General features: G+C 42.8%; 1 protein-coding gene across 7 annotated transcripts in view; it reads right to left on the minus strand.

Moving 5' to 3' along the window:
• pde4d (phosphodiesterase 4D, cAMP-specific) overlaps window positions 1-21,373 on the minus strand; it is a 1,078,190-nt gene that overhangs the window by 78,432 nt on the left and 978,385 nt on the right. For all 7 annotated transcript variants that reach the window (XM_068033694.1, XM_068033684.1, XM_068033731.1 and 4 more), the window contains exon 6: window positions 8,749-8,861. In XM_068033694.1, coding sequence (XP_067889795.1) covers window positions 8,749-8,861 — 113 coding nt within the window. The remainder of the gene's footprint in view (window positions 1-8,748; window positions 8,862-21,373) is intronic.

Genomic DNA, 21,373 nt, shown 5'->3' on the forward strand with positions numbered 1-21,373 from the left:
TCTGGAGTGTACAACTATCCTCTTCACTATCAACTACATGGCCAATTTTGTGTCATCTGCAAATTTCCCAATCATGCCTCCCACGGGCGGCACAGTGGCAGTGGTTAGCACCGCAGCCTCACAGCTCCAACGACCCGGGTTCAATTCTGGGTACTGCCTTTGTGGAGTTTGCAAGTTCTCCCTGTGTCTGCGTGGGTTTCATCCGGGTGCTCCGGTTTCGTCCCACATGCCAAAAGACTTGCAGGTTGATAGGTAAATTGGCCATTATAAATTGCCCCTAGTATAGATAGGTGGTAGGGGAATATAGGGACAGGTGAGGATGTGGTAGGAATATGGGATTAGTGTACGATTAGTATAAATGGGTGGTTAATGGTCGGCACAGACTCGGTGGGCCGAAAGGCCTGTTTCAGTGCTGTATCACTAAATCTATAAATCTAAAAACATCTAAATCCAAATCATTAATATATACCACAAGCAGCAAGTGACCGAACAATCAGCCCTGTGGAACGCCTCTGGAAACCGCCTTCCATTCGCAAAAACATTCTTCGACCATTACCCTTTATTTCCTGTCACTGAGCCAATTTTGGATCCAACTCGTCACATTCACCTGTATCTCATGGGCTTTTACTTTTCTAACCAGTCTGATAGTGAATGAAGGTTTTATGATAAGAGATGCAGGGGGAATATGGGGAAGAACCTTTTTATGCAGTGCGTGGTAATGACCTGAACTCGCTGCCCACAAGGGTGGTGGAAGTGGAGACAATCAATAAAGAAAATTGGAAAAAAACAAGAAATGCTGGAACCACTCAGCAGGTCTGGCAGCATCTGTGGAAAGAGAAGCAGAGTTAACGCTTCGGGTCAGTGACCCTTCATTGGAACCTGAAAATTGGATGGCCACTTGAAGGAAATAGACTTGCAGGGCTACTGGGATCGAGCAGAGGAGTGGGACTGACTGAATAGCTCCGTGGAGAGCCAGCATGGACTCAATAGGCCGAATGGTCTCCTTCTGTCCCGTTGATAAATGACTCTATGGTTAAAATGTAATAAAGTTATATTGAATTAGATTTTAAATTGGGCATATCTGCATAAACAGTGCAGAAGCAGCCGTCAAATGGTTTTATGGCCCGTTTTGTTTATGATGCTGCTGTGGGTCATGCTGTGTACAAAGAGGCATACTGTTTCAGGAGGTCCTTTGACATACAAAGGACCCCAATTGCTATTTCAAGATGTGTCGGGGCAGGGGGAGGCAGGGTTGGGGTGGTTGTGGTGAGTGTGTGTATCTGAGAGTGAGTGTGAATAATTAGTGAGTTGAGCAAGCTAGTTCTGGGAGGGACTGAGGCTGACAGAGCTTAAGTGCTAGTGAGTCATTTCAGTAAATGCTATTTGTTTATTTAGTGGTGTAAATTTCCATACAGATGCCTGAAACCAGTCAGAACTAATAGGGAACAATATTAATGTCCTTTGGACTTATCAATCTGTGCACAACTCACCGCTGCATTGTAACACCTTTGCAGTGTATGGTGATGGGAGCTTTAGATATCTCTGTCTTTTGTTCTGCTTCAGTCCCTGATACTTCACTTTATTTTTAACATGTTTTATGTGCTCATCTTCATGGTTATTTGTTTTGATTAAAAATATAAAACAGCCAAGATGACTTTAATTTTTAAATAAATTCCCTAGAAGTTATGATGAAATGAATTGCTGTTTACCACAGTTGAAACCTACTCAATAAATCTTTGGTGTTGATAACCATTGGTTACCTATACAGAAAATAACTATACAGTACTAGAAAAAAAACTTTTTGTCATTGCTGAAGATGTGAAATATCCTTCGAATGTAATTTTACCTAATTCTTCACAAATTAAATTAAACAAACCATCTAATGCTTATTTGAAATGCTACAGCCAAAAAGCTTCAGATAAGATTTTTATTTTCTGTATGTTTGCCGACATGCTTGTCTTCACCATAATTACACTTCAATTTCATTCCATTTAATTCCATTCGCCCAGTTTCTCCGTCTCCATTCCATCTGTTCATACGATGCAACCTTCCATACCAGCGCTTCTGATATGTCTTCCTTTTTCCTCCCCACTTAGTTGGCAGGGATCTAAATTCGTCCATTTTATTTCATGTACTTCTGCTCTCACCTCTTGCCTTCCCTCCCAGAACCATGATAGGGTTCCTCTTGTCCTCACCTTCCACCCCACCAGCCTCTGTATTCAACAAGTCATCCTCTACCATTTCTGCCACCTCTAGAGTGAAGCCACCACCAAATACATCATTCGCCTCCCCTTTCAGCATTCCATAGGCACTGTTCCCTCAGTCCAATCCTCAGTCACCCACTAACACCCCCTCCCTTTCCTACTGTCTCTTTCCATACAAGCACAGGAGATGCAATAGCTGCCCTTTTACATCCTCCCTTCTCCAAGGCCCCAAACACTCCTTTCAAGTGAAACAGCAATTTACTTGTACTTCTTTCAATTTAGTATACTGGGCTGGATTTTAAGAGCGCGCTGCCGATTTCGGCGGTGAGTTCATAATATTGCCCTTGCGAGCCGCATGCCAAACAGCCACCGTGATCTTAAGTGCGGTGGCTCAGAGGGGGTGGGTTGCCCGTCATCAGCAATGGCACCAGCTGCCTGTGCGCAGTTGCTGATGGCCATTTTTAAAGGGCAGCTAGCCCTGCCGGCATATTTAAATTTTTAAAGAAAGATCCCCCAAAACTAAATTAATAAATTTCTTATGCTCCTGTCCCACTCCCCAATAACAATTACAATAACCATTTGTCCTCCCCCAAAAACTGCACAAAGTTTAAGGTTCAACCCTTCCCACCATCCCATACACCCAATACATGTATTTGACCCATTCCCCCCTCCCACACTGATTAACGTACCTCCTCCACACCAGTGTGGCGTCTTGTTTCCCTGGGCGGGGATCTGAAGGCGTGGGAGTGCCGGCCGCCACGCCGAGCCCTCAAGATCTCAGCTAAGTGTATTTAAATTTATTAATTTTATTGATTTGCACATTTAAATTGTGGTCCCATCGACCAGTGACGGGGGTCCGCCATGGAGCCTCGCTGCCGCCAGTAGGATCACGACGGGCCCTGCTGGCGTCGAGGTCCATGGTGGGCCTTATCCGGAGCCATCTTCAGGCTATGGTTCATGACATCGAGGCCTTGTTAAAATCCAGCCCACTATATTCGCTGTTCAAGATGTGGTCTCTTCTACACTGGGGAGAGACCAAACACAGACTGGGTGACCATTTTGCGGAACACCTCCATTCAGTCTGCAAGCATGACCCTGAGATTCCAGTCATCTATCATTTTACTTCTCCACCTTGCTCCCACTCTGACATTTCTGTCCTTGGTCTGGTGCAGTGTTCCAATGAAGCTCAATGCAAGCTCGATGAGCAGGACTGCATCTTTCAACTGGGCAGCCTCAGGACTCAACAAAGTTCAACAATTTTAGATCGTAAGCCTCTGTCCCCATTTCGTTTTTTTTTTGTTTCTGATTTTTTTTTCTCTCGTTTCCCTCATTTTCTTTAATTTGCTTTCGGACGGCAGCTATTCAGGAGTCTGCCATTTACAGCAACTCCAGACACATATTTTGGCTCTTTACTTGTTCCATTAACACTCCCTTTGGCCTTGCACCATGCAAACATTTGTCATTTACTCTCGCCTGCCCTCCACTCTATCCCTCCCCTTCTTCTTGCTCAAAACCTATTACATTTCTAACTTCTCCCAGTTTTCATGAAAGGTCACTGACTGAAATGTTAACTCTGTTTCTCTTTACACACATGCTGCCAGACCTACTGAGCATTTCCAACATTTTCTGTTTTCATTTCAGATTTCCAACATCCGCGGTATTTTGCTTTTGTACACTTTAATTTTTTTAAAATCTCTATCCCTGTGATCAACATTTCAAAATGCAGAAGTTTCTGCAAAGTTCCAATTCCAAATTAACTGAAAATAAGAAATCTATTAGAACTTGTATTTGCAGTTCTCACTAAACAAAGATTTCCCTTGTAAAAATGCAATGCAATTAGTTTTCTTTAAGGACAAATACACAAAATGACTTTAGTTCTTATTGCTTGTTAACCTTTGGTTAACAATTCCATCCAATTTTTCACAATGATACAAACTAGAATAATAATGTATGTCAACCTATTCCACAATGAAGAATCCTTTCTGAAGAAAAATATTTTGCCTTTTGTGATGTTCAGTTGGAGATCTGGCTCTGTTTATGATGCCTTTTGTTCCTTTTTCATGTTCCTTCTGGATTGAACCATTGAATTCTGCAGCCAAGAATTTCTACATCTACCAACTGCTACCAATTTCAGTTTTTTATATTCATCACATTTTGATGATGAGTGTCATTCTTTGGACAAGACTCTCTTTCCATTCAAACATTGCGAGGTACATACAGTTTTTATTTGCATCTGGGATATTAGCCTGGAATCAGTAGTAGCATTCTTGCCGCTGAGTCAGAAGGCTACGTGTTCAAGCCTCATTCCAGGATTTGAGCATGTAACCTAGGCTGACACTGTGCAGTACTGGTGGAGATGCCATCTTTTGAGATGCTAACCCGAGGCCTATCTGTCTTCTAGGGTAAACCTAACAGATCTTATGGCACTACTCACAAAAGAGTAGGATAATTGTCCTGGAGTTCTAACCAACATTTAAAATAACACTCTAAAAACACATTATCTGGTCATTTATCTCCTTAGAACCACAGAAAAATTACAGCACATAAGAAAGCCATTCAGCCCATCATGTCCGTGCCGGCTGAAAAAACTAGCCATCCAATCTAATCCCACTTTCCAGCACCTGGTCCATAGCCATGCGAATTACAGCACTTCAGGTGCATTTCCAAGTACCTTCTAAAAGAATTGAGGGTTTTTGCCTCCCCCACTGTTCCTGGCAGTGAATTCCAGACACCCACCACCCTCTGGGTGAAGAAGATTTTCCTCATGTCCCCTCTAATCCTTCTACCAATCACCTTAAATTTGTGACCCCTGGTAATTAACCTCTCCGCTAGGGGAAACAGGTCCTTCCTGTCTACTCTATCTAGGCCTCTCATAATTTTGTACATCTCTATTAAGTCACCCCTCAGCCTCTCCTGTTTGAAGGAAAACAACCCTAACCTATCCAATCTTTCCTCATAGCTGCAACTTTCGAGCCCTGGCAACATTCTTGTAAATCTCCTCTGTACTCTCTCCAGAGCAACTATGTCCTTGTAATGTGGTGACCAGAACCGTACACAATACTCCAACTTTGGCCTAACCAGCGTTTTATACAGTTCCAGCATTACATCCCTGCTTTTGAATTCTATACCTCGGCCAATATAGGAAAGCATTCCATATGCCTTCTTCATCACTTTATCTACCTGTCCTGTCACCTTCAGGGACCTGTGGACATGCACTCCAAGGTCTCTAACTTCTTCTACCGCTCTCAATATCCTCCCTTTTATTGTGTATTCCCTCGCTTTATTTGACCTTCCATGCTGTTTATTGGACCTTGTTGTGAATAAATTACGGCTGTAACTACACCTCAAAAGTACATTATTAGCCGTTAAGCACATTGACGTATCCAAAGGTTGTGAAAGGCGCTATATTAATGCAAGTTTTTTTGTTTCTAGGCTACTGAGTTAGACACAATGGGACTTTCATATAAATCAAAAGAGCAATAATTCAAAATTAGAACAATTTACCTTCTTTTCCTTAGGCCGGAATGTATCTGCATGCAGTAAGGTGGCCAGCAAAACGGGGAATTTTTGTATTAGATATCGGAAATAATGCACCGGACAAACATTAAATCTCCATGAAAATGAGAAACAACTTGTATTCACACAGTGCCTTTAACATAGTAAAATGTCTCAAATGCTTCAGAGGAGTGTCGTCAAAAAAGATTTGACACCGAGTGACAAAAGAAGATGTTGGAGCAAGTTGGCCAAAAGCTTGGTCAAATAGGTAAGTTTAAGGAGCATTTGTATGGGAATGGGCAGAAGGAGAACACTCCTCCCATTTTTATACTTTGTTCTGTGATTTTTTTTAAATGTACAAGACCAGATTTGATATTTAATGGTTGTAGTGCACTCCACCATATAACACCATGGTCAGACCAAGCTTTATCTCTACACAGAACATGTTGATAGTTGAGAAACAAGGACAGTCCTTGGGTCATCATGCCTTCCCTTTGCACAAAATGAAATCTCTTGTTTAATGCTCCAATGTACGAAATAAATCGCATGCACTGTAAATGTGCCAAAGCAGAACACTTTGGTCAACAAGCTTTTCAAAGATTTATAATTTCATACCTCAGGACGAACAAAAGATAATGAGGAGGTAATGAGATGCTTTATTGCTGGCATGCCACTTAAAGTATGTCAACTCATTTGTAAATACATTATGTACTTACAGTTAGTTCTACCTATTAATTTCAGCACTTTGTGCGTAGTTTAAACCCTGGTGTTTCTTGCATTTCCTGGAAATATCAGGGGAAGCCATAGTAGCAATTTAACTATACGTAAAGTACATTAGTCCAATGGGATTATCTGTGATTATATAAAGAACAGCCTGTCACAGAGCATGGATAAAATAATCAAGACATTTGTTCTTTCATACTTCAGCACATCAGTAAATTTTTGAGCTAATTCAGTAAACGATCAACCCAACTTCAGATATTGAATAAAAAATCCACTGTTACTTCAGTTTTATATTCCTAACAAATATCTTGGCACAGAAAGATTTGCCATCACAATGATGAATGACACTTAAATCCAATTTAAAGGATTATGTATATTATTGGAAAGAGGACAGTTTAATCTACATCTTTAAGGAAGAGGTGAAAGCTGAAGTCACATACAGTGCAAGCAGAGGATTATAATTAAAGTGTGACAATGCCTGTTTACCATCTAAGTTATGAGCTGAAAGCATGATTTTCAAATCCAGCTATCATACTGAATTTTATAAAAGTAGCACGTAGCATTATAATAATACAATCGCCTGTGCACGCTATCATTTATTTTGTGGTGTCAGTCACGTCTCAGTTGGTAGCACTCTTGCCTCTGAATTAGAAGGCTGTGGATTTAAATCCCACTCCAGAGACCTGAGCACAAAAATCGAGACTAACACTCTAGGGCAGTACTGAGAGAGTGCTACACTGTCGGAGGTGGCAGCTTTTGGACGAGACATTAGACTGAGGCTCCGTCTGCGCTCTCAGAAGGATGTAAAAGATCCCATGCACTATTTTGAAGAGAAGGGGAGTTATCCCTGGTATCCTGGCCAATATTTATCTCTCAATTAACATTCCTAAAAATCAGATCATCTGGTCATTATCACATTGCTGTTTGTGCAATCTCACTGTGTACAAATTGGCTGCCATATTTCCTACATTACAACAGTGACTACACTTCAAAAATACCTCATTGGCTGTAAAGCACTTTGGGACATCCTGAAGTCATGAAAGGCACTATATAAATGCAAGTTTTAAAAAATCTTTTGCAATGTTCCATACAGAATCCACAAAATGTCTAACATGAAGAGTGGAAAAGATCCTCAAAGTAAAAACTGGCAAATTCTGACAGTTCACACAGGCGACTGAATTATGATCGTGAAGGATTGATATTGAAATGTGACCTTATTATTATTTTGCATTAGGTGGGAAGAAATTATCTGACACGACTTCATATATCTTTTCAGTTTCATTAAAAATAAACTTTGCTCACAGAAGCACAAGAACAAAGGAAATGCACATCATCTACAAATACCATTTTTTAATTTGTTTTGACACAGTATCATGTATTGGCCCTGTATTGTGATGTTTATATTACAAAAACCCACTATCCCATACTTCACTATAGTGACTGAAGTGGCCATATAGCCACCTTAATAATATGGCCTGTCACCTTTTTCCACAAAAATTGAGATAATTTTAAGTTATGGTCTGTAAGCCACCTAAAGGGATATGATTTCCAAAAGAGCAGGCTGGAAAAGCCCTGTCTGTTGAAATTTCTCACTTACTGAAATATAACTGCACCGTAATCCTAAATGCAGTGTTAGACAATCAACAATATTTGCATTCATTCTTGGTACGTCACAGAATGCATTCGATTTATGATTCGATTATGAGACTAGCTTGTTGAAACTGTAAATTTGTCTCGGAAAATGGACACAATATGATCAAGAGCAATTTAAACACTTCATATTGCAACAGGCTAGTGATACTATTGTTGAAATCACTAACTGAAAACACATTCTTTTTATCTGAATGACAGAGGATAAACAAGGCCTGCATTCATATAAAAAAAACTGTACCTGTTTTGTGTCTGTATTCTTACCTGAAGACATGCAGTATTTTGCTGCAGATACATTAATATGTTTCAAGTTGATTCCTATGCAATAGACAGAACACAGAAACATTTGATCTTAGACGATTGGTATGGGGAGTGGGCCACCAATTTGAATCCCGACTTACTACGTGGATCGATTCTTGATGAGAAGGGTTTTTTTTAATGTTTGCTGAATATGATTGTGTGGTATTGCACAAGATACATTGTATGCAGACATTTTCCTTACCTAGATCAATCAAATTCTGATCACTCCTCTCGCTCAAACTTTTATAGGATTGCCAGTGTAAACACAAAACTTTATTCATGAAGCTCAGTGTTACATCACGACAGACCTTATCAACATATCAAAGGTTATCAAAACAGATAAACCAGTTGATAACCCATAGCACCACAGTCCTACCTTGTTGGAGGCCATCTCACTGACAGAATTCCTGGTCTGCAGGGTCTCCAGCTGGTCCAGGCACCAGTCAAGCTCCTCCAGGGTCTCTGTTGCAAGTTTTTGGTAGGCCTCCTCTGCGAACAAACAGATGAATGGGAGTTCAGCTTTTGAACTTTTTACAGGGCTAGCAGTGATATTGAAAGGGTCCACCATGCCACACAAAGCCATGTTCGAGTGACCAGAGCTCACACATGAGTTGTCCTTCATAATGTTTTTTCAACAAAAAAAACTCGGAAAAATATCTTTTCTGTCGTCAAACCAAAGCAGCCACAATAGTTTTGAGATCTTCTGCTGCAGGAGAGGAAAACAAAGTTGTAGAGCCGTCAGTCAGAAACACAACATGATGAATGAAGAATTCTCTCTTTGTCCACCTTTTGGTCTACTGGTATTATTAAACCCATAAATGAACACACTTATTCAGTCTGCAGAATATTTTCCATAAAATAAGTGAAAGCCTTTATCCCGAGCCAGGTAGTTGAGTCAGTTTCCCATTGCCCATGAAAATCTCTCCATGACGATTTCAAATTATTTTTTTCTAACCACACCAGTAGTACACAGCTGAATGCATAAAGCCAAATAAACGAGCCAGTAAGTCCTCTCAATAGTCACTCATAGAATAGACAATTCAATTCTAATAAGACAGGGTTTCCTGTTTTTGCTTAGTTTTAATTGTGACATCTAAACCGTCACATCTTTTTATGAAAATCTGATCATTTTCATCTTCATAACACTTGGGTCAGTTACTGGACTCTTATGTGGCATCACACAACTAACAAAGTCTGCCTCTTTCTTTGAACCAGAACCAGAAGCGCCAGTACACTGTACAAGCAAGGGCCAGGCTGAACAGAAATCCTGGCATAGAGCTCCACAGAGGATCAGGACCTGGCAATGCTCCAGTAAGAGGTGAAGAAGCCACATCAGCTTTCTATGAAATTTCTGCCAAAAAGATTTCAGGCTTCAGCTAAAGTAGCATTTGATGTATACTGAATTAATATATGAATATTTCTATTTATTATTGTTTTCTTAGATTGTATAGAATTTGGAGAAATAAACTGCAGGGGCAGGGGGCATTCATCAGGCAATCTTCACATTACAAATATAGAAATGCTAGAAAAATAGCTGTGGATCAATAATTCCATACCAGGAAAGACAACTATTAATAAAAATATGAAATAAAAATATCAAAACTCAATTGACATTTAACAATAATTAGTAGTCATAAAAATGCAGCTTCTGTTTCAAAATGGGACAGTTGGCTCTTTGGTTAAATGTAACAGAGGGCCATTGAACATTTTGAACATTTTTAAACTTTAGTTTGCAATTGTACTGAAAATGAAACAAAATGGAAGTGATACAAGATCACCCATGCACCTGATGGAAAATATCAAATTGACGTTGACTTGGTTGCAGCTATACCTGTGCATCTTGCATTATTCTGAAGCAGAAATTGTTCTGCAACAGCACGAGATGTACAGTATAACTGCATTATTGGACAGTTTTTCCTGATTGAACATCTGGGGCTAAAAATCTGTGTGTCCTGCAAACCCCCAGTGATACTTTGCTAAGTGTTACTTTGCCAGTATTGCGCCAGAAAGGCCAGAAATTAGGTCAGGACCCAGATACGTTGAATCTCGGCCTAAAATCCAAGAATCCAGGATAGCCTGTTGGAGTGTAGCATCTGCTTTCTCCAAACAAGGTTATCAGAGTAAGAGGTGGCAGAAACTCCATTTGTTAAGTGTTCCCATAGTTTTGGTCCTCAGAGGGACCTGACATAGGGTTAAAAGAGGTAGATCAGGCATACCATGTTGACCACTTGTGGAAGTGGGCCCACCAAAAGGACTGGGATAGGATTGTTGTCTAAACTACTGAAGAAAAGGACTGCCAATTTTATAGAAGTCCCCAGCACCCCCACCACAGCTTCCGAGGTAGCCACTCGCCTGCTGGATCTTGGTGGATGTCCTCGCTGTGTCACCCGAGGCATGGGTGTACCTTTCAAATGAAGAGACCTCCTCCTGACCTTGCAAACTAGTAGGGTTAGCACGAGAGGTCCCAGAGGGCAGTGATGCAGCCCAGCAATTCTGCCCTCCCCACCCCTCATGTATTTACACCCCCACTGACTGCTGAGATTTATTTTTGCACTCATGGCAGAATGGGGATAAATTCCATCTTGGGCAGTAACACAAAACAGGAATAACCAGGTTGGTAGTCCATTTTACACTCCACTTGATTTGCTGTTGTCCATTTTAAGCTACTACCTCAGTCCAATTTCACTTCCAATATATTTCCAACGTCAATCTGTAAAAAGATCGTGCAGGACCACATTGTGCCCAAACTTCAATACACTAATTTTAACCCAGCCTTGTGGGAGTGGGGCGTGTGAGTGCTGAAAATGGCAGTCGGGTGCTATGTATTTCATTCCCTTAGGAACATAAGAAATAAGATTAGGGGCAGGCCATTCGGCCTCTTGAACCTCCTGGATCTGATTGTGGCCTAAACTCCACTTTCCTGCCTGCCCGCCTGAAATGTTTGTGCCTCCTGTCATTTTAACTATAGGGTTTCCAGGAGTGGCGGGCCACCTGACTCAGGCAAGCAGGGTCTCATAAATAGTTAAATGTCGAACTTCAGGATCCAATGATTTCTTTTGGAACCCAGTGCAATCTTGCACGTATGCTAGTGGCTAGCTGTGTAGCAGCATGGTGGACATGTGGAAATACGAATATGACTGAACAACAGGACAATAGCTTCAGGTGGGTCAAGTGCCATGTGAGCTCAGTCAGACACCATGGAAAAACCTGTGCTAAAAAGGACAAAGGGGTGGATTCAAAAAAGATAATTTTGAGTTTTCTATCAATCAATAAAACAAATATTCAGAGCAATGTTTTTTGATTTGTTCATGGATGTGGGTGTCACTGGCAAAGCCAGCACTTATTGCCTATCTCAAATTGTCCTTGAGAAGGTGGTGGTGAGCCACCTTCTTGAACTGCTGCAGTCCTAGTGGTGTTAGGGAGGGAGTTCCAGGATTTTGACCCAGCCATGATGAAGGAACAGCGATATAGTTCCAAGTCAGGATGGTTTGTGGCTTGGAGGGGAACTTGCAGGAGGTGGTGTTCCCATATGCCTACTGTACTTAAATAAAAGCAAAATACTGCGGATGCTGGAAATCTGAAATAAAAACAAGAAATGCTGGAAACACTCAGCATGTCTGGCAGCATCGATGGAAAGAGAAGCAGAGTTTAACGTTTCGGGTCAGTGACCCTTCTTCGGAACTCCGAAGAAGTTCCGAAGAAGGGTCACTGACCCGAAACATTAACTCTGCTTCTCTTTCCATCGATGCTGCCAGACATGCTGAGTGTTTCCAGCATTTCTTGTTTTTATTTCAGATTTCCAGCATCCGCAGTATTTTGCTTTTATTTAAGTACAGTAGGCATATGGGAACACCACCTCCTGCAAGTTCCCCTCCAAGCTGCCAGATCTGCTGAGTATTCCAGCATTTCTTGTTTTTATGCCTACTGTACTTGTTCTTCTAGGTGGCAGAGATCCTGGGTTTGGAAGGTGCTGTCGAAGGAGCCTTGCTGAGTTTCTCCAGTGGACTTTGTGGATGTACACACTGCTGCCACTGTGTGCCAGTGGTGGAGGGAGTGAATGCTTAAGGTGATGATCAAGCGGGCTGCTTTGTCCTGGATGGTGTTGAGCTTCTTGAGTGTTGTTGGAGCTGCACTCATCCAGGCAAGTGGGAAATATTCCTGATTTGTGCCTTCCAGGTGGTGGCAGACTTTGACGAGTCAGGGGGTGAGTTACCCATCACAGAATTCCCAACCTCTGACCTGCTCTTGTAGCCACTGTATTTATGTGGCTGGTCCAGTTCAGTTTCTGGTCAATGATAACCCCCCAGGATGTTGATGGTGGGGAATTCATCAATGGTAATGCTGTTGAATGTCAAAAGTAGATGGTTAGATTTCTCGTGTTGGAGATGGTCATTGCCTGGCACTTGTGTGGTTCGAATGTTACTTGCCATTTATCAGCTCAAGCCTGAATGTTGTCCAAATCTTGTTTCATGCAAGCATGGACTTCTTCAGTATCTGAGGAGTTATGAATGGGCCTGAACACTGTGCAATTATCAGTGAGCATTCCTACATCTGACATTATGAATGTGATTGGGCCTTGAACATTGCCTTGGAACTCTTTCAGCGATGTCTTGGGGCTGAGATGATTGGCCTCCAACAACCACAACCATCTTTCTTTGTGCTAGGTATGACTCCAGCTGGTGAAGTGTTCTCCTCCAATTCCCATTGACTCCAATTTTACGAGGGCTCCTTGATGCCACACTCGGTCAAATGTTGCCTTAATGTCAAGGGCAGTCAGCTCTTTTGTCCATGTTTGGACCAAAGCTCTACTGAGGTCTGGAGCTGAGTGGCCTTGGCAGAAACCAAACTGAGAATCTGTGAACAGGTTATTGCTGAGTAAGTGCCACTTGATAGCTCTGTTCACCACACATTCCATCGCTTTGTTGATAAGTGAGAGTAGACTGATGGGACGGTAATTGGCCAGATTGGATTTGTCCTGCTTTCTGTGGACAGAATATACATGGGCAATTTTCCACATTATCAGGGAGATGCTAGTATTGTACCTGTACTGGAACAGCTTGGCTAGGGGCGCAGCTAGTTCTGGAGCACAAGTCGTCAGCACTACAGCAGTCCGGGTCCATAGCCTTTGCTGGAACCAGTGCCTTCAGCCGTTTCCTGATAACATATGAAGTCAGCAGGAGGCTGAGATAGATCCTCCAGGGCACTTCTGGATGAAAATGGTTACAAATGCTTCAGCTGGGCTCTGCCATCATTCAAGAAAGGGATATTCAAAGAGTTCCTCCCATCAGTTGCTTTATTGTCCACCATTATTCACGACTGGGTGTGGCAGGACTGCAGAGCTTTGATCTGCTCCTTTGGTTGTGGCATAAGGTAAGGCTGTTGGTGTAAGGTACTATAAGATGGAGCACATACCAGACAATATATCAAAATTATATTTCTGGATGGAAATTAAGCATATTATTGAATTTTACACTGTTAGTTAAGGAAATAGCTTCTTGTTAGAACAACATTGTCTGAGTGCTGGTTCACCACTAAATTCCTGTCATTATTCAGTGGTTTCATGCGTAACAGTGGTTCAAAGTGGGAGTTTATTTTGGTAACAGGTATCTTTTAAATGCGTCATAAAATAATTAAGGTAAAACGCAATAAAATTACACTGTAACCTGACCTTCATTCCTTTATATGGTAAGTTACTATTAAAAACATCTCAGCATTAAAGACCTTTTTTTGTAAGCATCTTTTTAAAAGAAATGTAAAACACTCTTTGCATCAATTGCATTGAAATTTAGTGAATATGCAATGTAATTCAGGTATTTTAGATAGCTCAATTTTATTTTGGGGGCTGGAAATTGACTACTGCAGCAGCTTATTCGGGAGCAGAGAGTGCGAGCGAGTGATCAGCTGGGAAGGTCAGTTTCAAAGTAAACTTAATTTCCTTTTGTTTTCGGCGGAGACCAGGAGGCTGCGGGGTAAGTAAAACCCTATATATTTGGGCCGTTTCTGAACCCGAGACACTACACCTGTAGTGTCTCCCACCCGCCCTCCTCCTCCAACCAAAAAAAAAGGACTCGGTGGTGTGCAGATAAGGTAAGGCTTTTTCTATTTTTCTTTTTCTTTATCGTGTGATTGGTAAAAACTTTTCGTTCCTTTTTCATTTAACTAAGTTAAAAGCTTAAGATTAAAAATGGCAGGAGATCTCAGACCCGTGTCATGCTCCTCTTGCTCAATGTGGGAGCTCAGGGACACGGCTGATGTCCATGACTCGTTCACATGCAGGAAGTGTGTCCAGCTGCAGCTCTTGTTAGACCGCATGACGGCTCTGGAGCTGCAGATGGACTCACTTTGGAGCATGCGCGATGCTGAGGAGGTCGTGGATAGCACGTTTAGCAAATTGGTCACACCGCAGATTAGGATTGCTGAGGGAGAAAGGGAATGGGTGACCAAAAGGCAGAGAAAGAGCAGGAAGGCAGCGCAGGAGTCCCCTGCGGTCATCTCCCTCCAAAACAAGTATACCATTTTGGATACTGTTGAGGGAGATGGCTCACCAGGGGAAGGCAGCAGTAGCCAGGTTCATGGCACCGTGGCTGGCTCTGCTGTTCGGAAGGACGGGAAAAAGAGTGGAAGGGCTATAGTCATCGGGGATTCGATTGTAAGGGGAGTAGATAGGCGGTTCTGTGGTCGAAAACGAGACTCCCGAATGGTATGTTGCCTCCCAGGTGCATGGGTCAGGGATGTCTCAGATCGGCTGCAGAACATTCTGAAGGGGGAGGGTGAACAATCAGTTGTCATTGTGCACATAGGCACCAATGATATAGGTAAAAAACGGGATGAGGTCCTACAAGCAGAATTTAGGGAGTTAGGAGCCAAGTTAAAAAGTAGGACCTCAGAGGTAGTAATCTCAGGATTGCTACCAATGCCACGTGATAGTCAGAGTAGAAATGAAAGAATAGTCAGGATGAATGCGTGGCTTGAGAGATGGTGCAGGAGGGAGGGGTTCAGATTTTTGGGACATTGGGACCAGTTCTGGGGGAGGTGGGACTATTACACACTGGACGGTCTACACCTGGGCCGGACTGGAACCAATGTCCTTGGGGTAGCTTTTGCTAACGCTGTTGGGGAGGGTTTAAACTAATGTGGCAGGGGGATGGGAACCAAATGAGGAGGTCAGTGGACAGTAAGGAGGTAGTAACTAAAGCCTGTAAGGAACTAGATAATGAAGTCAGCGTGACTAAGGGAAAGAGTAGGCAGGGAGCAGATGATGAACGCAAAGGGACTGGTGGTCTGAGGTGCATTTGTTTTAATGCAAGAAGTGTAGTAGGTAAGGCAGATGAACTTAGGGCTTGGATTAGTACCTGGGAGTATGATGTTATTGCTATTACTGAGACTTGGTTGAGGGAAGGGCATGATTGGCAACTAAATATCCCAGGATATCGATGCTTCAGGCGGGATAGAGAGGGAGGTAAAAGGGGTGGAGGAGTTGCATTACTGGTCAAAGAGGATATCACAGCTGTGCTGAAGGAGGGCAATATGGAGGACTCGAGCAGTGAGGCAATATGGTCAGAACTCAGAAATAGGAAGGGTGCGGTAACAATGTTGGGGCTGTATTACAGGCCTCCCAACAGCGAGCGTGAGATAGAGGTACAAATATGTGAACAGATTATGGAAAGATGTAGGAGCAACAGGGTGGTGGTGATAGGAGATTTTAATTTTCCCAACATTGACTGGGATTCACTTAGTGTCAGAGGTCTAGATGGAGCAGAATTTGTCAGGAGCATCCAGGAGGGCTTTCTAGAGCAGTATGTAAATAGTCCAACTCGGGAAGGGGCCATACTGGACCTGGTGTTGGGGAATGAGCCCGGCCAGGTGGTTGAAGTTTCAGTAGGAGACTACTTTGGGAATAGTGATCACAATTCCGTAAGCTTTAAAATACTCATGGACAAAGACGAGAGTGGTCCTAAAGGAAGAGTGCTAAATTGGGGGAAGGCCAACTATACCAAAATTCGGCTGGAGCTGGCGAATGTAGATTGGGAGCAGCTGTTTGAAGGTAAATCCACATGTCATATGTGGGAGGCTTTTAAAGAGAGGTTGATTAGCGTGCAGGAGAGACATGTTCCTATGAAAATGAGGGATAGAAAGGGCATGATTAGGGAACCATGGATGACAGGTGAAATTGTGAGACTAGCTAAGAGGAAAAAGGAAGCATACATAAGGTCTAGGCGGCTGAAGAAAGACGAAGCTTTGAAAGAATATCGGGAATGTAGGACCAATCTGAAAAGAGGAATTAAGAGGACTAAAAGGGGTCATGAAATATCTTTAGCAAACAGGGTTAAGGAAAATCCCAAAGCCTTTTATTCATATATAAGGAGCAAGAGGGTAACTAGAGAAAGGATTGGCCCACTCAAGGACAAAGGAGGAAAGTTATGCGTGGAGTCAGAGAAAATGGGTGAGATTCTAAATGAGTACTTTGCATTGGTATTCACCGAGGAGAGGGACATGAAGGATGTTGAGGTTAGGAACAGCTGTTTGATTACTCTCGGTCAAGTCGGCATAAGGAGGGAGGAAGTGTTGGGTATTCTAAAAGGCATTAAGGTGGACAAGTCCCCAGGTCTGGATGGGATCTATCCCAGGTTTCTGTGGGAAGCGAGAGAGGAAATAGCTGGGGCCTTAACAGATATCTTTGCAGCATCCTTAAACACGGGTGAGGTCCCGGAGGACTGGAGAATTGCTAATGTTGTCCCCTTGTTTAAGAAGGGTAGCAGGGATAATCCAGGTAATTATAGACCGGTGAGCCTGACGTCAGTGGTAGGGAAGCTGCTGGAGAAGATACTGAGGGATAGGATCTATTCCCATTTGGAAGAAAATGGGCTTATCAGTGATAGGCAACATGGTTTTGTGCAGGGAAGGTCATGTCTTACCAACTTAATAGAATTCTTTGAGGAAGTGACAAAGTTGATTGATGAGGGAAGGGCTGTCGATGTCATATACATGGACTTCAGTAAGGCGTTTGATAAGGTTCCCCATGGTAGGCTGATGGAGAACGTGAAGGCGCATGGGGTCCAAGGTGTACTAGCTAGATGGATAAAGAACTGGCTGGGCAACAGGAGGCAGAGAGTAGCAGTGGAAGGGAGTTTCTCAAAATGGAGACGTGTGACCAGTGGTGTTCCACAGGGATCCATGCTGGGACCACTGTTGTTTGTGATATACATAAATGATTTGGAGGAATGTATAGGTGGTCTGATTAGCAAGTTTGCAGACGACACTAAGATTGGTGGAGTAGCAGATAGTGAAGGGGACTGTCAGAGAATACAGCAGAATATAGATAGATTGGAGAGTTGGGCAGAGAAATGGCAGATGGAGTTCAATCAGGGCAAATGCGAGGTGATGCATTTTGGAAGATCCAATTCAAGAGTGAACTATACAGTAAATGGAAAAGTCCTGGGGAAAATTGATGCACAGAGAGATTTGGGTGTTCAGGTCCATTGTTCCCTGAAGGTGGCAACGCAGGTCAATAGAGTGGTCAAGAAGGCATACGGCATGCTTTCCTTCATCGGACGGGGTATTGAGTACAAGAGTTGGCAGGTCATGTTACAGTTGTATAGGACTTTGGTTCGGCCACATTTGGAATACTGCGTGCAGTTCTGGTCGCCACATTACCAAAAGGATGTGGATGCTTTGGAGAGGGTGCAGTGGAGGTTCACCAGGATGTTACCTGGTATGGAGGGCGCTAGCTATGAAGAGAGGTTGAGTAGATTAGGATTATTTTCATTAGAAAGACGGAGGTTGAGGGGGGACCTGATTGAGGTGTACAAAATCATGAGAGGTATAGACAGGTTGGATAGCAAGAAGCTTTTTCCCAGAGTGGGGGATTCAATTACTAGGGCTCACGAGTTCAAAGTGAGAGGGGAGAAGTTTAGGGGGGATATGCGTGGAAAGTTCTTTACACAGAGGGTGGTGGGTGCCTAGAACGCGTTGCCAGTGGAGGTGGTAGACGTGGGCACGATAGCATCTTTTAAGATGTATCTGGACAGATACATGTACGGGCAGGAAGTAAAGAGATACAGACCCTTAGAAAATAGGCGACATGTTTAGATAGAGGATCTGGATCGGCGCAGCCTTGGAGGGCCGAAGGGCCTGTTCCTGTGCTGTCATTTTCTTTGTTCTTTGTACTTTGCAATTTGAATTTAAAGAGAAATTGATATAAATCCATTGATCTGTTTATCCATCGCCTAAGACTGCTGCAAGCAGGAACTACTGCTGGCGAGTAACGTGGCTTCATGTTAAATGAAATGCAGTAACCACGGTACAGTGAAAACAAACACCTACTTTCCAGCTTCAGTAACAAGAGACACCTTTACAGTGAGCAGCAGTAATCATCATCGGCACTGTGCATGGACTGCGAGTTGAATACACTGCTAAACAAACTTGAAAAACAACAGAGATAACATTTTATATATGTATTTCTTGATGAGTGTATGACAGTTCCAAATTTGCGATGTGAATAAAATAAAAAGTAAACCTTGCAAGAATATAGTAGCAGATCTCCCATGCTCTGTTTCATAATGAGTTGGAGGTTTTTTGCATTTTACACCATGGGTCAGCAAGCTCCTAACAGCAACTATCCCCCCACTGCCTGCAACAGAGCTGGAGATACCTCACCACAACAACGCTTCTCTTCCACATCCTCCCACTCAACAAGTCATCTGTCTCTCTTCCCTTTCAACAGGTTCTTCCCCCACCAACGCTGAAATAGGTTCTTTCTCTGCACCATTCAGGTCATGATTTCTCTCTTCTTGTCTCCTCCTCCTCATCCCATACACAATAGGATATCTCTCATTCAGTGCCCCTCTGAAAAACATCCCTGGCTCTGGGGGTTCACTAATGGTATTGATCAATTTCACCCCAAAAGGATGCTTCTTCCCTCTGCCCCATCAGGGTCTTCAAAAGGACTTCAACCTTACACCCAAAAGGTTCTCTGTCTTCTCCTGTGGAATTAGATTCCTGCAAGTGTACATTGAAGAGAAGATATGGAAGTCCTTTGTTTTGGCAAGGTGTCCCAAAGGCGAATAGTTGGCTGCCACTAGGAATCTTCCGAGAACAGTTCTTTCCAGGCAATGTTGATGGTCTGCTTGGGTAGGTGTTCAAAGAGATTCAGCACAGAAGGCTTCACAAAGGTCTTACATCAGGTGTGCAGCAACAAAGATTTCAGTTCTCACACATTCAATGTAAAATTCTTTCAAAGATGCAAGGTTTCTGCAAACATTCTGGATTTCTTCAAATACAGGAGGCAACAGTACAACGTAATGCAGGATTTGCTTTTCAAGAGCAAAAGATGGGCTGGCTGGATCTTCTGTTCTTCGGGCTGGTCAATAAGCAAACTTCAACTGCTTGTTTTTAGCCAAACACCCACTGGCTTTTTTTAACAGTTCAAAATGAAGCAAAAACTTTTCCAGAGGAAAGCCCTATGACAGCCATAAATCTTGACTTGTTCCTCAGGGTAGAGTCTGAGGCCCAACCACCTTGAGCTGCTTCATCAATGACCTTCCTTCAATCATAAAGTCAGAAGTGGGGACCTTCGCTGATGATTGCACAATGTTCAGCACCATTCGCAACTCCTCAGATACTGAAACAGTCCGTGTAGAAATGCACCATGACCTGGACAATATACAGGCTTGGGCTGATAAGTGGCAAGTAACATTCGCATCACGCAAGTGCCAAGCAATGACCATCTCCAACAAGAGAGAATCTAACCATCTCCCCTTGACATTAAATGGCATTATGATTGCTGAATCCCCCACTATCAACATCCTGGGGGTTACCTTTGACCAGAAACTGAACTAGAATAGCCATACGGTGGCTACAAGAGTCGGTCAGAGGCTAGGAATCCTGTGGCAAGTAACTCACCTCCTGATTCCCCAAAGCCTATCCATCATCTACAAGACACAAGTCAGGAGTGTGATGGAATGCTCTCCATTTGCCTGGATGGGTGCAACTCCAACAACACTCAAGAAGCTCAACACCATCCAGGACAAAGCAGCCCGCTTGATTGGCACCCCATATAAAAACATTCACTCCCACTGATGCACAGTGGCAGCAGTGTGTACCATATACAAGATGCACTGCAGCAATGCACCAAGACTCCTTAGACAGCACATTCCAAACCCACGACCTTTACCAACTAGAAGGACAAGGGCAGCAGATGCCTGGGAACACCACCTGCAAGTTCCCCTCCAAGCCACACACCATCTTGACTTGGAAATATATCGCCGTTCCTTCACAGTTGCTGGGTCAAATCCTGGAACTCCCTTCCTAATAGCACTGTGGGTGTACCTACCTCACATGGACTGCAGTGGTTCAAGAAGGCAGCTCACCACCAGCTTCTCAAGGGCAATTAGGGATGGGCAATAAATCCTGGCCTAGCCAGCGACACCCACATCCCATGAACGAATAAAGTTGTTGGTTACATCAGTGGTTCTCTCTTTTGTCAGGCTGGGTCCCATTACAAATATTGTTAGAAGTAACCGCATTGAAACATTTATATAATCACACCCACTCTTCTCGATACCAATACTGGTGCTGGTAAATATATAAACAAAAGTAAAGGCTCACCCTCTATTTTCAATTCTGTTCTCTCCCCCCTTTCGTCCTTCTTCATTTCTTTCCTTCTGTACCTGTTTCTCAATATAATGTAATTTCTCAGTCTCCCATTCTTAATTTTTATCTTGTTTCTTTAGTTTTTAATTGTTTTTTGGGCTCAGTGATAGCATATTCTTTCTCAACCAGAAAGTCATGGGCTTAGGCCATGCTGTAAGCTTCAGCACACAAGCCAGGCTGACACTTCAAGAAAAGGAAGAACTTTCATTTATATAGCACTCTTCACAACCTCAGGATATCCCAAAACGCTTTATCGCCAATCAAGTACTAAAGTATAGTCACTGTTGTAATGTAGGAAATCCAGCAGTCAATTTCCACATAGCAAGTTGCAGAATTATTTTCTAAATGAA

The sequence above is a fragment of the Heterodontus francisci genome, chromosome 1, assembly GCF_036365525.1.
Source record: "Heterodontus francisci isolate sHetFra1 chromosome 1, sHetFra1.hap1, whole genome shotgun sequence".
In the NCBI taxonomy this organism is placed as follows: Eukaryota; Metazoa; Chordata; class Chondrichthyes; order Heterodontiformes; family Heterodontidae; genus Heterodontus; species Heterodontus francisci.